Source organism: Mustelus asterias, chromosome 8, assembly GCF_964213995.1.
Source record: "Mustelus asterias chromosome 8, sMusAst1.hap1.1, whole genome shotgun sequence".
In the NCBI taxonomy this organism is placed as follows: domain Eukaryota; kingdom Metazoa; phylum Chordata; class Chondrichthyes; order Carcharhiniformes; family Triakidae; genus Mustelus; species Mustelus asterias.
This window is the reverse complement of record NC_135808.1, coordinates 22,600,106-22,614,852: the sequence shown is the minus strand read 5'-3', so window position 1 is coordinate 22,614,852 and position 14,747 is coordinate 22,600,106. Positions and strand designations below refer to the sequence as shown.

Sequence of the window (14,747 nt, the reverse complement as noted above, 5' to 3'; positions counted from 1 at the left end):
CCTTTGGCGATGATCTTTGCATCGTCGATGGAGACGGGAGAGGTTCCGGAGGATTGGAGGATTGCAGATGTGGTCCCTATATTCAAGAAAGGGAACAGGGACAGCCCGGGAAATTACCGACCGGTGAGTCTAACCTCAGTGGTTGGTAAGTTGATGGAGAGGATCCTGAGAGACAGGATTTATGATCATCTAGAGAAGTTTAGTATGATCAAAAGTAGTCAGCACGGCTTTGTCAAGGGCAGGTCGTGCCTTACGAGCCTGGTTGAGTTCTTTGAAAATGTGACCAAACACATTGACGAAGGAAGAGCGGTGGATGTGGTCTATATGGACTTCAGCAAGGCGTTCGATAAGGTCCCCCATGCAAGACTTCTTGAGAAAGTGAGAGGGCATGGGATCCAAGGGGCTGTTGCCTTGTGGATCCAGAACTGGCTTGCCTGCAGAAGGCAGAGAGTGGCTGTGGAGGGGTCTTTCTCTGCATGGCGGTCAGTGACCAGTGGAGTGCCCCAGGGATCTGTTCTGGGACCCTTGCTGTTTGTCATTTTCATAAATGACCTGGATGAGGAAGTGGAGGGATGGGTTGGTAAGTTTGCTGACGACACCAAGGTAGGTGGTGTTGTGGATAGTTTGGAGGGATGTCAGAAGTTGCAGCGAGACATAGATAGAATGCAAGACTGGGCGGAGAAGTGGCAGATGGACTTCAACCCGGATAAGTGTGTGGTGATCCATTTTGGCAGATCCAATGGGATGAAGCAGCAATATAATATGAAGGGTACCATTCTTAGCAGTGTAGAGGATCAGAAGGACCTTGGGGTCCGGGTCCATAGGACTCTTAAATCGGCCTCGCAGGTGGAGGATGCGGTCAAGAAGGCGTACGGCGTACTAGCCTTCATTAATCGAGGGATTGAGTTTAGGAGTCGGGAGATAATCCTGCAGCTTTATAGGACCCTGGTTAGACCCCACTTGGAGTACTGCGCGCAGTTCTGGTCACCTCATTACAGGAAAGATGTTGAAGCCATTGAAAGGGTGCAGAGGAGATTTACAAGGATGTTGCCTGGATTGGGGGGCATGCCTTATGAGGATAGGTTGAGGGAGCTTGGTCTCTTCTCCCTGGAGAGACGAAGGATGAGAGGTGACCTGATAGAGGTTTACAAGATGTTGAGAGGTCTGGATAGGGTAGACTCTCAGAGGCTATTTCCAAGGGCTGAAATGGTTGCTACGAGAGGACACAGGTTTAAGGTGCTGGGGGGTAGGTACAGAGGAGATGTCAGGGGTAAGTTTTTCACTCAGAGGGTGGTGGGTGAGTGGAATCGGCTGACGTCGGTGTTGGTGGAGGCAAACTCGTTGGGGTCTTTTAAGAGACTTCTGGATGAGTACATGGGATTTAATGGGATTGAGGGCTATAGATAGGCCTAGAGGTGGGGATGTGATCGGCGCAACCTGTGGGCCGAAGGGCCTGTTTGTGCTGTGGCTTTCTATGTTCTATGTTCTATGTTCTATGTTCTATGTTCTATGTTCTATGTTCTATGTTCTATATGTTCTATGTTCTATGAAATGGTGAATCCACAAGACATGAAGAAATATCTTTGTTCTGCTGAAACCGCCATTACTCTGAGAATATTGGAACCCAGTCTCTTTTTAAAATCGCGGTGACAATGAATTTCTTCACCGAACGTGTTCTAATTTAGAATTAACCCATTCAGCTCCAAGCAGAATAAACCTTTTCTGTTGTTTTAATAAAACACACACACACAGGTAACAATTGTGTCCAATACTGCAAAGTGTAACTATATTTCCAACAGTGACAAGAATTGGAAACTTATCTGCAGCTCCAAATGTCAGATCGCGGTGACAGTTTGATACAAAGGCTCTGATATTTCAATGATGTTTGTTATTTCCCCAGACAGAGTGCTTGGGAAGAGGGGATGTGACATGAACACACTCACTAATGAATAACAGACATTAAAAGAAAAAATCAGGAAAGGGCAGAAGATATTGGAATTCATGAGTTCAATACATATGAGATTCGCACCCGATTTCTCACAAATTGCGGCGCGAGGCTGAATCAAATACTTGAGTACATTTAAAACCTGTTATGAACAAAATGAGCGAGCCCGCGGCGCAATCATCTGGGCTCTCGTCTCTGTGGCCTCACGGGAGAGGTTCACTCCAGCGAGAATCACAACAGGGACCAGACCTGATGCCTCGCTCGTGGATCCAGATGCCATTGAAGCCACCCCGAGAGGTTGGGGGGAGTGCCTTGCGGACTGTGCCAGCCTGGTATCTTGGAAGTGCCCACCAGACAGTGGGAGTGGGAAGGGTGTGGAGCCTGATTATTTGGAGGGGGGCTCTACTGGGGTGGGACCAACCTGTGATGGGGGCGGGGGGGGGCGGGGCGCTGCACGCTATGCATTTGCAATTTGGGGTGTGGGGGGGCTACTGCCACTAAGTATTTGCCATCAGTGAGAGAAGTAGCGGGGGCTACTGCATTGCGATCGGTGGTGGGATGGACAGGGAAAGTTGGTCCGAATTGGGGGGGGGGGGGGGGTCACGGGGTTCAATCTGTCCCAGAGGCGCGGTTTTGTCTGTCCGGGCATGTAGGGTGTCGCGGGGTCAATTGGTCCGACCATCAAGGGTTGCATTAGGCAGCTGGGGAGGTCCGTGTTTAGGCTATGGAGGTCTGGTGAAAGCAGCAGAGGCTGAGTGACAGGTCTCTCTGTCGCTCAGAGCAGAGGGACCTGCACATGCGCAATGGTGTCCTCTGCTGCTTTCAGGCAGCATTCTGGTTATTTAAGACCTGCCCCCTCCCCCCTACAAGGGTGAGAAACAAGTGCATAAGATCGTAGATTTGGATTCGCCTGAAAGACGGGTCAGAAACTCTCCCGCTTTCATGCTCTTTCTGGACAGAGAATTTTTTTTCATAAGATCGCCCTCTTGTGTCTGTGCAGAATAAACAGCTCAGATCGGAATAGCTCAGAAAGTGCAGCTCCAGATATAGCAATTACTTCCAAACCATCATCACAGTTCCATTTAAACGGAATCACAAATGTGGAGCTTGAATCAGTCGGTCGCTGTCACCTTGATGAAATCACATCTTCCCTCATTCTCTCATCCTCTCCTGCTGCTGTTCTTGGGAACTGGTGTTCCTGGATTACAAACCCTGGAATGCACTGGAGGGCACTGGGGATGAGAAAGAAAAACTGAGGCAAAGCCAGCAGAGCTGGAACACACCCAACAAAACCCATCAGACCTCCACAAAAAACAGCAGCAAAATCCATCAGACCCCTCACGTCTAATAATGCAGAAACCTGGAAGAGATACTGAGAGAGGAATACTGGGAAAGGAGAGGGGGCACGACAAAATACTGGCAAGAAAAATCAAGGAACCTCCAAGGATGTTCTATCAGTCCCTGAAGAGAAAAGGATAAGGAAAGAGTAAGGCCTGGTGGAGACCAATAAGATAGTCTGTGAGAGAGGAGGGAGAACGTGTTGAGGTTGTGAATAAATACATTGCCACTGTCTTTGGGAAACAGGGAGCAATGCTGACATTGCACTTAAAGAAGAAGTGTGTGAATTACTGCATCAGATAAACATTGTAAGAGATGATGTATTCAGGGATTTTATAACTTTGAAAGATGGTAAATCACCGGGTTAAAAGAAGCAAAGGAGGGAATTGCAGAGGCTCTGATCATCAGAATCATTCCTCCCGGGCTGCAGGAGTGTGGAAGAAGATTAAATGACTGCCAACATTATACCATGGATTGAAAAGAGAAGGGGCAATCTGAGTAATTATACACCAGTTAGTGTAACTTCGGCAGTGGGAACATTGTTGGAACCAATTATGAGGAACGGTACAAACCTTCATTGAGAAAGGCACAGATTAGTCGAGGAAAGTTAGCGTGGATTTAAGGGGAGCTCATCTCAAGCTTTCTGACTGAAAATGTGGAAGAGGTGAGAAGGAGGGTTGATGAGGGCAGTGAGGTGGACAAGGTCAACATGCATTTTAATAATGCTTTGGACAAGGTCCCACATGGCAGGCTGGTCAGAAATGTAAAACTCATCGAGATCCAAGAGACATTGACAAATCAGACCCCAAATTAGCTCAGTGGCAGGAAGCAAAGGGGTAAGGGGTTGATTGCGACTAGAATGATGTCCATGATGTGGAGATGCCGGCGTTGGACTGACCATCACTCATCTGACGAAGGAGCAGTTCTCCGAAAGCTCGTGATTCCGAATTGGATGTTAACCTGATGTTGTGAGACTTCTCAGACCTAAACAAGACTTCTTGTTACCAGTGGGGGTTCCACAGAACCCAGCACTCACACCCTCACTTTTTGTAGTTCATGTGAATCATTTAGATTCAAATGCAGCAGGAATGATAAAGAAGTTTACAGAGGTACAAATATTATCTGTGTGGGTGTCAGTGAAGAGGAAAGCTTCAGATTGCAGGAAGATAGAGATGGCCTGGGCAGTTGGGAAGAACATTGGAAAATGGAATTCAGTCCGGAGCAGTGAGGCGTGATGGATTTCGGGAGGATGAACAAGGCAAAGGGAATCCCTAATAACTGGGAGGATAATGAGTAATGTGGAGGAACAGAGGGATCCAGGAGTGCATGTCCACAGATTGGGAAAGTTTTCAGGACATGTTAATTACATGGTAAAGAAGGTACATAACATGCTTTTCTTTCATCAGTTGAGACAGACAGCAGAATGGCTTTGCTAGAATTGTAACAACACCAGACAGACGACAGCTGAAGCACTGTCTGAAAGGATGGTAGAGGCAGAAACTCTCACCACATTGAATCAATTCTTGGACGTCGATATGAAGAGCTGTGATCGACAGAGCTACAGATCGAGTACAGGAGGTGAGATTAAGCAGGAGAGTTCTTCATGAACAGGATGGGATATGATGGGCTGAATGGCCTCGCTCTCAGTCATAAATATTCTATCCTTCAATATTCCAACCACACACCAGCAGCAAATTCCATCAGACCTCCAAACACCAGCTAAACCCAGCAGACCCCAAACACGAGCAAAACCCATCAGACCAAGATTGGTGGCATGGTGGACAGTGAGGAAGGTTATCTCCAATTGCAGCGGGATCTTGATCAATTGGGCCAGTGGGCTGACAAATGGCAGATGGAGTTTAATTTAGACAACTGCGAGGTGATGCATTTTGGTAGATTGAACCAGGGCAGCAGTTACTCAGTTAATGGTCGGGCATTGGGGAGAGTTACAGAACAAAGAGATCTAGGGTACATGTTCATAGCTCCTTGAAAGTGGAGTCACAGGTGGACAGAGTGGTGAAGAAGGCGTTCGGCATGCTTGGTTTCATTGGTCAGAACATTGAATACGGAGTTGGGACGTCTTGTTGAAGTTGTACAAGGAATTGGTAAGGCCACACTTGGAATGCTGTATGCAATTCTGGTGACCCTATTATAGAAAGGATATTATTAAACTAGAAAGAGTGCCGAAAAGATTTACTAGGATGGTACCGGGACTTGATGGATTGAGTTATGAGGAGGGGCTGAATAGACTGGGACTTTTTTCTCTGGAGTGTAGGAGGCTAAGGGGTGACCTTATAGAGGTCTATAAAATAATGAGGGGCATAGACAAGGTAGAGAGGCAATATCTTTTCCCAAATGTCGGGGAGTCTAAAACTCGAGGGCATAGGTTTAAGGTGAGAGGGGAGAGATATAAAAGTGTCCAGGAGGTGCAATTTTTTCACACAGAGGATAGGGAGTGTCTGGAACAAGCTGCCAGAGATAGTAGTAGAGGCGGGTGCAATTTTATCTTTTAAAAAGCATTTAGATAGTTACATGGGTACGATGCGCATAGAGGGATATGGGCCAAATGCGGGCAATTGGGATTAGTTTCGGGGTGTTTAAAAAAATATAAGGGCTGCATGGACAAGTTGGACCGAAGGGCCTGTTTCCATGCTGTAAACCTCTATGACTCTGTGACCACAAACACCAGCAAAACCCATCAGACCCCCAAACACCAGCAAAACCCATCAAACCCCCAAAACACCAGCTAAACGCACAAGAGCCCCAAACACCAGCAAAACCCATCAGACCCCCAAACACCAGCTAAACCCATCAGAGCCCCAAACACCAGCTAAACCCATCACAGCCCCAAACACCAGCAAAACCCATCAGATCCCCAAACACCAGCTAAACCCATCAGAGCCCCAAACACCAGCTAAACCCATCAGAGCCCCAAACACCCGCTGAACCCATCAGAGCCCCAAACACCAGTTAAACCCATCATAATTCCAAACACCAGCAAAAACCATCAGAGCCCCAAACACCAGCCAATCCCATCAGACCCCAAACACCAGCAAAATCCATCTGACCCCCAAACACCAGCAAAACCCATCGGAGCCCCAAACACCAGTCTTTTAAGGAACAGTTGTTAGGGCTACAGGACAGGCATGTGCCTGTAAAAAAGGATAGGAAGGGTAGGATTCGAGAACCGTGGATAACCAGGGAAATTGAGGGACTGGTCAAAAAGAAAAGAGAGGCGTATGTTAGGTCCAGGTAGCTAAAAACGGAGGGAGCTCTGGAGGAGTACAAAGAAAGTAGGAAAGAACTCAAACGGGGAATTATAAGGGCAAAAAGGGGTCACGAAATGTCCTTGGCAGACAGGATTAAGGAGAATCCCAAGGCATTTTATTCATACGTTAGGAACAAAAGGGTTGTCAGGAAAAAAATCGGACCTCTCAGGGACAAAAGTGGGGAATTATGCTTGGAGCCCAAAGAAGTAGGGGAGATCCTAAATGAATACTTTGCGTCGGTATTCACAAAGGAGAGGGATGTGTTGACTGGGAGTGTCTCGGAGCGGAATGTTGAACCGTTAGAGAAAATCTCCATTATAAGGGAGGAAGTGTGAGGTTTGTTGGAGAATATAAAGACAAACAAATCCCCAGGGCCTGATGGAATCTATCCAAGGCTGCTCAGGGAGACAAGAGATGAAATCGCTGGGCCTCTGACGAAAATCTTTGTCTCGTCACTGGACGCAGGTGAGGTCCCAGAGGATTGGAGGATAGCTAATGTGGTCCCATTATTTAAGAAGGGTAGGAAGGATAACTCGGGTAACTATAGGCCGGTGAGCTTGACGTCCGTGGTGGGGAAGTTGTTGGAGAAGATTCTTAGAGATAGTATGTATGCGCATTTAGAAAGGAATAAACTCATTAATGATAGTCAGCATGGTTTTGTGAGAGGGAGGTCATGCCTCACTAACCTGGTGGAGTTTTTTGAAGGAGTGACCAGAATGGTTGACGAGGGAAGGGCCGTGGATGTGGTCTATATGGACTTTAGTAAAGCGTTTAAAAAAATCCCTCATGATAGGCTGGTGAAAAAGGTTGGATCTCATGGGATAAAGGGGGCGGTGGCTAGATGGGTGGAGAACTGGCTTGGTCACAGAAGACAGAGGGTGGTAGTGGAAGGGTCTTTTTCTGGCTGGAGGCCTGTGACTAGTGGTGTTCGGCAGGGCTCTGTATTGGGACCTCTGCTGTTTGTGATTTAGAGAACGATCTGGAAGAAGGTGTAACTGGGGTGATCAGTAAGTTTGCGGACGACACAAAGTTGGCAGGACTTGCAGATAGTGAGGAGCATTGTCAGAAGCAACAGAAGGATATAGATAGGCTGGAAATTTGGGCCAAGAAATGGCAGATGGAGTTCAATCCTGATGAATGCGAAGTGACGCATTTTGGTAGAAATAATGTAGGGAGGAGCTATACGATAAATGGCAGAACCATAAAGGGTGTAGATACGCAGAGGGACCTGGGTGTGCAAGTCCACAGATCCTTGAAGGTGACGTCACAGGTGGAGAAGGTGGTGAAGAAGGCATATGGCATGCTTGCCTTTATAGGACGGGGCATAGAGTATAAAAGTTGGCGTCTGATGTTGCAGATGTATAGAACGTTGGTTCGGCCACATTTGGAATACTGCGTCCCGTTCTGGTCGCCACACTACACTACCAGAAGGACGTGGAGGCTTTGGAGAGCCTGCAGAGGAGGTTTACCAGGATGTTGCCTGGTATGGAGGGGCTTAGTTATGAGGAGAGATTGGGTAAACTGGGGTTGTTCTCCCTGGAAAGACGGAGGATGAGGGGAGACTTAATAGAGGTGTATAAAATTATGAAAGGCATAGATAGGGTGAACGGTGGGAAGCTTTTCCCCAGGTCGGTGGTGACGTTCACGAGGGGTTATAGGTTCAAGGTGAAGGCAGGGGGGGATGTTTAACACAGATATCAGAAGGACATATTTTACACAGAGGGTGGTGGGGGCCTGGAATGCGCTGCCAGGCAAGGTGGTGGAGGCGGACACACTGGGAATGTTTAAGACTTATCTAGATAGCCATATGAACGGAGTGGGAATGGAGGGATAGAAAAGAATGGTCGAGTTTGGACCAGGGAGCGGCACGGGCTTGGAGGGCCGAAGGGCCTGTTCCTGTGCTGTATTGCTCTTTATTCTTTCTTCTTAAAACCCATCAGACCCCCAAACACCAGCAAAATCCATCAGATCCCCAAACACCAGCAAAACCCATCAGATACCCAAACACCAGCAAAACCCATCAGACTCCTTAACATCAGTTAAACCCATCAGACCCCCAAACACCAGCTAAACCCATCAGATCCCCAAACACCAGCTAAACCCATCAGACTCCTTAACATCAGTTAAAGCCATCAGACCCCCAAACACCAGCTAAACCCATCAGATCCCCAAACACCAGCTAAACCCATCAGACTCCTTAACATCAGTTAAACTCATCAGACCCCCAAACACCAGCTAAACCCATCAGATCCCCAAACACCAGCTAAACCCATCAGACTCCTTAACATCAGTTAAACTCATCAGAGCCGCAAACACCAGCTAAACCCAATAGAGCACCAAACACCAGCTAAACCCATCAGACCACCAATCACCAGCTTAACTCCTAAACTCTACTGTACACCCCAAACATCCAGCTAATGATCAGACAAATCACAAAACACGACTAAAATAAAAACCTGTGGGAGCGGCACAGCTCAGTGACCAACTTCAGGGAAAAGTCTGGGAGTTACAAATTCCTTCAGGAAATTGAGCAGCTCAGAGGAGGCTGTCCAGGGTGAGATGTTTCCGGATGTCTCTACAGGTTAAAACACACAATGTCTCCACCCTCAGACTGTACAGGAACAGCCGTCTCCAGAAGGCCAGTCTCAAAGCTCAGTGTTGGATTGGATGAGCTGCTCTTTAGTGACTATAGAGTGAGAGACAGACACTGAGCTCACAGCCCACCCACCAGATTGTACAGCTAAATCCAGCGGGAATATCCCAGTTAGAAGGATCAGCTCCCAATATTTATCAACACAGTTCATACCTCAGGTACTTGTGGAGGATCTGGATGAGGAATCCCCATCATCAGAAGCTGTTAAAGGAAGAAGAGGTGTTAAAACATTGTTCAACATCAGAGAGACAGAGGCAGAGACTGTGGATATGATAATGAGAGAATGAGAGAGACATAGACAGACAGACACAGAGAAAGAGGTTCTCACACACCCATACTAACGGCGACACACAGAAGCCCACACACCCACACAGAAACGCACGATGCACGCACACGCACACGCACACACTATATTTGAAACAGAATGAACAATCATGTACACAGTTGCACAGGGACAATGTTTGATGATCAGCTTACTATTTGCAGGATTGTAGTTGCTCTTCCCTCTCCCTGTAAAACATGGAATGCTCAGTGAGAGACGAGACTGAGAGAAAATCAGAGACAGAGGCTGGAACTCTCACTCGCACTGAGCCCCTACAACACAACTCTGAACCCTCACTCCCACCACAACCAGAGACCCTCACTCCCACCCTGACCCTGGACCCTCACTCACACGCTGACCCTGGACCCACACTCCGGTTCCTGTCCCTAGACCCTCACTGTTACCTGAGCCCTCACTGATACGCTGAAGTCCTCATCCAATTTGTGGCCCTTCCCACAATTCTCAGACACTCCCCCTTTATCATGAGCCCCTTACTGTCCCTATCCCAACCCCTGCAACTCTTCCACCCGCCCACCCACCCCCTCCCCACCCCCACACCAACCTGAGACCCACAGCCTGAGCCACCGCCACCCTGGAATACTCTCCCAGAATCCCTGCCCCCAGTGAGCTGTCATCCGGTGGCTCTGACATCCATCATTATGAAATGATTCGAAAGGCTAGTCATGGCACGAATCAATTCCAGCCTCCCGGACTGCCTGGATCCACTACAGTTCACCCACCGCTCTTTTCCCTCCAATTCCTACCTTTCTTGTTGTAGATGACGACAGCCACAATGATGAGAGCGATGAGCACGAGGACCCCGACCACAATCCCGACAGTAACAGCAACCTGGGAGCGAGACTTTGGTTCTGTTAGAGAGAGAGAATCAGAGAGACTGAGTGAATCAGGGAGAGGGAAAAGTGAGAATCAGAGTGAAATAGAATGTGAGCGAGTGGGAGAGAATGAGAGAGAGGATGAGCAACTAAGAGTGAGGAAGAGAGAGAATGAGAGACAGAGAAAGATCAGAGAGACAGAATGAGAGAGTGAATCAGAGAGAAAGAAAGAGAAATGTGGGAGTGAATCAGAGAGAGAGTGAATCAGGAAACACAGGATATACAACATAGAAAATGGCCTTTCAGCCCATCTATTGATGCTGGTGTTAATGTTCCACCTGAGGCTCCTCCCATTATTCCTCATCTAATTCGACCATTTTAACTCTATTCCCCTCTCCCTCATTTGCTTGTCTATCCTCCCCTTAAACTATACTGTTCAGTTCAGCCACTCCCTGTAGCAGCGAGCTCCACATTCTCATCACTCTTTGGGTGAAGAGGTTTCTCATGAATTCCCCATTGGGTTTCTTGTATTGATGGCCACTGGATATGCTCTTCCCACAAGAGGAACACTCTCGATGTGTCCGCTCTATAAAAAAAACTTCCCTAATTTTAAATCCTCGATTAAATCAACCCTCAGCCTTCTGTTTTCCCGAGAGCAGAGACCCAGCCGGTGAATCCTTTCCTGAGATGTCCACCCACTCATTTCTGGAATAATCTCTGTAAATCTTCTCGACACTCTCTCCCCTGACTCTATATCCTTTGTATGAAATGGTGACCGGAACTGCACTCGGTCTTTAAATGTGGTCTAACCAAGGTTTGATGCAGGTTTAGCAATAAAATCCCTACTTTACAATTCTATCCCTCGAGAAATCAACCCTGGTTTTCGATTGTATTTTGTTTATTGTCTAACCTGTAACTCTATGTTTACTGATTGGTGTATTTGTACATCAAGATCCCTTTGTTCCTCAACCCTCCCTATTCATCATTAACTGAAAAATACTTCACGTTTATCTGTGCTGAACTTTATTCACCAACTATTTGTTCAAGTTTATTCATGTCCTATTAATTTAATACACTTCTCCTCAAAATCAAATAATTCCCCCAATTTGGTGTTATCTGCAAATTAAGAAATGGTATTTTTGATTCCAATATCCAAGTTATGGAGTGTAACTTGTGAACAGCGGTGATCCCAGCACTGATCCTTGTGGAACACTTTCTGTAACTCTGAAACACCCTTTACTCACACTCTCTGCTTTCTCTCCCAAAGTCAGTGAGTGATCCATTCTGTCACTCATCCCCTAACTCCACATGCTTTCACCTTGTCAATCAGTCCATCACGAACCCCCTTTTCTATTACATTAAAAAAATTATATGATATTATATCTATTACATTTCCATTGTCTATTCCCTCTGTTACATCCTCAAAAAATTCACTAAGTGGAATAAAACAAGATTTTCCATTTCAAAATCCATGCTGAATATTCATTGTTATTGTATTTGATTCTAGATTTTCATGAATTGTCTCCAATAGAAGGAATTCCATTATTTCTCTGAATACTGATCTTAATCTGACTGAAGTAAACTTCCAGGATGCACTGGGTCCTGTCCTACTGTAATATTTGATATGATTTATTATTGTCACATGTATTGGTACACAGTGAAAAGCATTGTTTCTTGGAAACACCAGGCTCTCTCCATCCTCTGATATTCCACGGTGCCCAACCTCCTGTAATATCCCAGGATTCACCAGGCCCTGACAGGCTGCAATATCCCAGGATACACTGGGATGTGTCCTACGAGAGTATCTCAGGATATACCATGTTCTGAACTACTGCAACATCCCAGGATTCACTGGGCCCCACTATACTGCAATATCCCAGAATACCCCAGGCCCAGACCGACACTCGTGTCCAATGTTACACCAGGCCCAGTGCGATCCCAATATCCAATGATCCGCTGTATCATGTTGCACTGTGGAACCATGATATATAACGCATTGAATAATATTTATTTCCCTCTCTCGATATCCTGGGTTGACAGCTCAGCACTGACCCTCACTCCTGTGATCCTGGTCTGAGGCTGGGTCCTCTCTAACAGTGAGAAACAGTCTTACCGTAAATCACCACCAGTGTCTCCTTCATCCCGCTGTGTTCCACCCGACAGGAATATTCGGCCTGGTCCTCTGGATCAAACTCTACCCATTTCCGGATCTGGTAGGTGCTGTCGTGATTGGGTAAGATCCCACTGGACAGAGTCTCATCAATCACCACTCTGTTTCTCCACAGATTCACCTCGATGGGTTGAGGGTAAAACCCGGTGACGGCACAGGACAGCCGGTTAGAATCACCCAGACGGGTAAAGGACACGACGGGGCCAACTGAGAGAGAAAGAAAGAGGAGTCAGTACAGGAACCTCGAGATAAGAGTCCCGGCATCACCCCCTTCACCAACTCTCACTCCCCCCTCACTCACCGACTCTCACTCCCCCCTCACTCACCGACTCTCACTCCCCCCTCACTCACCGACTCTCAATCCCCCCTCACTCACCGACTCTCGCTCCCCCCACCCTCGCCCCCCCACCCTCGCCCCCACCCGCTCCCCCCACCCTTGCCCACACCCGCCCGCCACCCTCGCCCACACCCGCTCCCCCCACACTCGCCCACACTCGCTCCCCCCACCCTCACCCACACTCGCTCCCCCCACCCTCGCTCACACTCACCCCCCCCACACTCGCTCTCCCCACACTCGCTCCCCCCCTCACTCACCGACTCTCACTCCCCCCTCACTCACCGACTCTCACTCCCCTCTCACTCACTCCCCCCTCACTCACCGACTCTCACTCCCCCCTCACTCACCGACTCTCACTCCCCCCCTCACTCACCGACTCTCACTCCCCCCTCACTCACCGACTCTCACTCCCCCCTCACTCACAGACTCTCAATTCTCTCTGTCCATACTCCAGGTATTTTCTCAGCCACTCGATACACTCCACCTCCAGGTAATGTTTCCATTGCTGAATGTTGCCAGTCTGCCGGTTGCACCAGTTTTTGATGCTCTTCCCCCATGTGACCGGGGTCACCCACACCATGTGATCCTTGTCGAAGCTGAGAACATCATGTCCATCCCACCCGTACTGGCTGAATCCACTCATGGTCCCATCATCGCTCAGGTCACAGCCAGTCACTATCTGGCAGACATGGATCCCTGTGGATCAGAAACACAAACAGCCAATCAGAACCAGTCTCACTGGGCAATCTCATCCTAACAGCCAATCACCGTCAACTGCTCCCGCCCCTCGCCCCCCCACCCCCCACCTCCTCCACTCACACACAGCCAATCAGAGGCAGCCTCCCTGGAAACAATCCTCCCACACATTCACAGCCAATCACATTTCCTGTCACATCTCCAATCGCAGCCAATCAGCCTCTGGCTCTCGGTTCCTGATCCACTCTGGGTTTCTCCTCATTCCCACCTGGATCCCCTGGTGCTGGGAGAGTGAGCACTCACCTCCTGTCTGGTTGGTGTCGGACATGAGCAGTGGAAATGCACGTTTGAAACGCATCGCCCGCTCCTGTGCGAAGATCTTCTTCCGCTCCCAGGCTGCCCGACCCTCGCTCTCCACCATCCACTGCTCCCGGGGGATCAGCTCCCTCCGATCGCTGTCGTACACAACAAACTGGACACCGTCCACAGAACCGACAACCACAAACTCCGGGAAACCCGGGATCGGAGTCATTCCCGTGAAGAAATACCGGAGAGAGTGAGAGCCTGAAATAGAGAGAGAGAGAATTCAGGATAGACACCCTAAAAACACCAACACCCTCACACACACACACACACACACAGAGATCAGGGCATGAACCCCAAACACTGATTCCAAACCGAGAGCAAGACCTCCACCCAGCCTGGCATTGCCTCTCTCACACCCCATCACTCACTGACCCAGGGTTAACGCCCCAGTACCCAGCCTGGCATTGCCCCTCTCACATCCCATCACTCACTGACCCAGGGTTAATGCCCCATTACCCAGCCTGGCATTGCCCCTCTCACACCCCATCACTCACCTGCAGACACCTCTCCACACAGAAGGACCAGCTCTATCAGTCCAATCATTGCTGCTTCCCTCATGTTGGGGGAAACATTTGGAGGAAACTCTTTTTCAAAGAAAGGTGATCTTCTCAACTCACTCCTTCTGTCTTTCCCTGTTGACACTGAGCCTCAATCTGATTGGACACAAAATAGGATTTAAACCAATCAGAATAAAGAGATTCAGTGAGTCATCAGTCTCCGGCAGAATAGACACAAACAGGTTGAGAAACTGCCTCAATGAGAACTGTCCAATCAGATAAACTCTGTGGGAAAAAAACCCCTTTCATTTAACCTCCTTT

General features: G+C 48.3%; 1 protein-coding gene across 1 annotated transcript; it reads right to left on the bottom strand.

Annotated features, from left to right (window-relative positions):
* Positions 1-1,714: 1,714 nt before the first annotated feature.
* Positions 1,715-14,566, bottom strand: LOC144496937 (class I histocompatibility antigen, F10 alpha chain-like). The gene is made up of 8 exons (XM_078217559.1): positions 14,424-14,566; positions 13,867-14,127; positions 13,291-13,563; positions 12,474-12,737; positions 10,292-10,396; positions 9,683-9,715; positions 9,359-9,406; positions 1,715-3,177 (listed from the first exon to the last, which is right to left on the bottom strand). Exons 1-7 carry the CDS (start codon positions 14,485-14,487, stop codon positions 9,360-9,362), a joined length of 1,047 nt encoding a protein of 348 aa, XP_078073685.1. The 5' UTR covers positions 14,488-14,566; the 3' UTR covers positions 1,715-3,177; position 9,359.
* Positions 14,567-14,747: the final 181 nt, after the last annotated feature.

Excerpts from the sequence above, each read along its gene's own strand:
- LOC144496937 (XM_078217559.1), bottom strand. The coding sequence starts at position 14,487 with ATGAGGGAAGCAGCAATGATTGGACTGATAGAGCTGGTCCTTCTGTGT. Across the intron at positions 14,128-14,423 it reads GTGTGGAGAGGTGTCTGCAG|GCTCTCACTCTCTCCGGTAT; the intron begins GTGAGTGATGGG and ends TCTCTATTTCAG. Across the intron at positions 9,716-10,291 it reads CGTCATCTACAACAAGAAAG|GGAGAGGGAAGAGCAACTAC; the intron begins GTAGGAATTGGA and ends CATGTTTTACAG.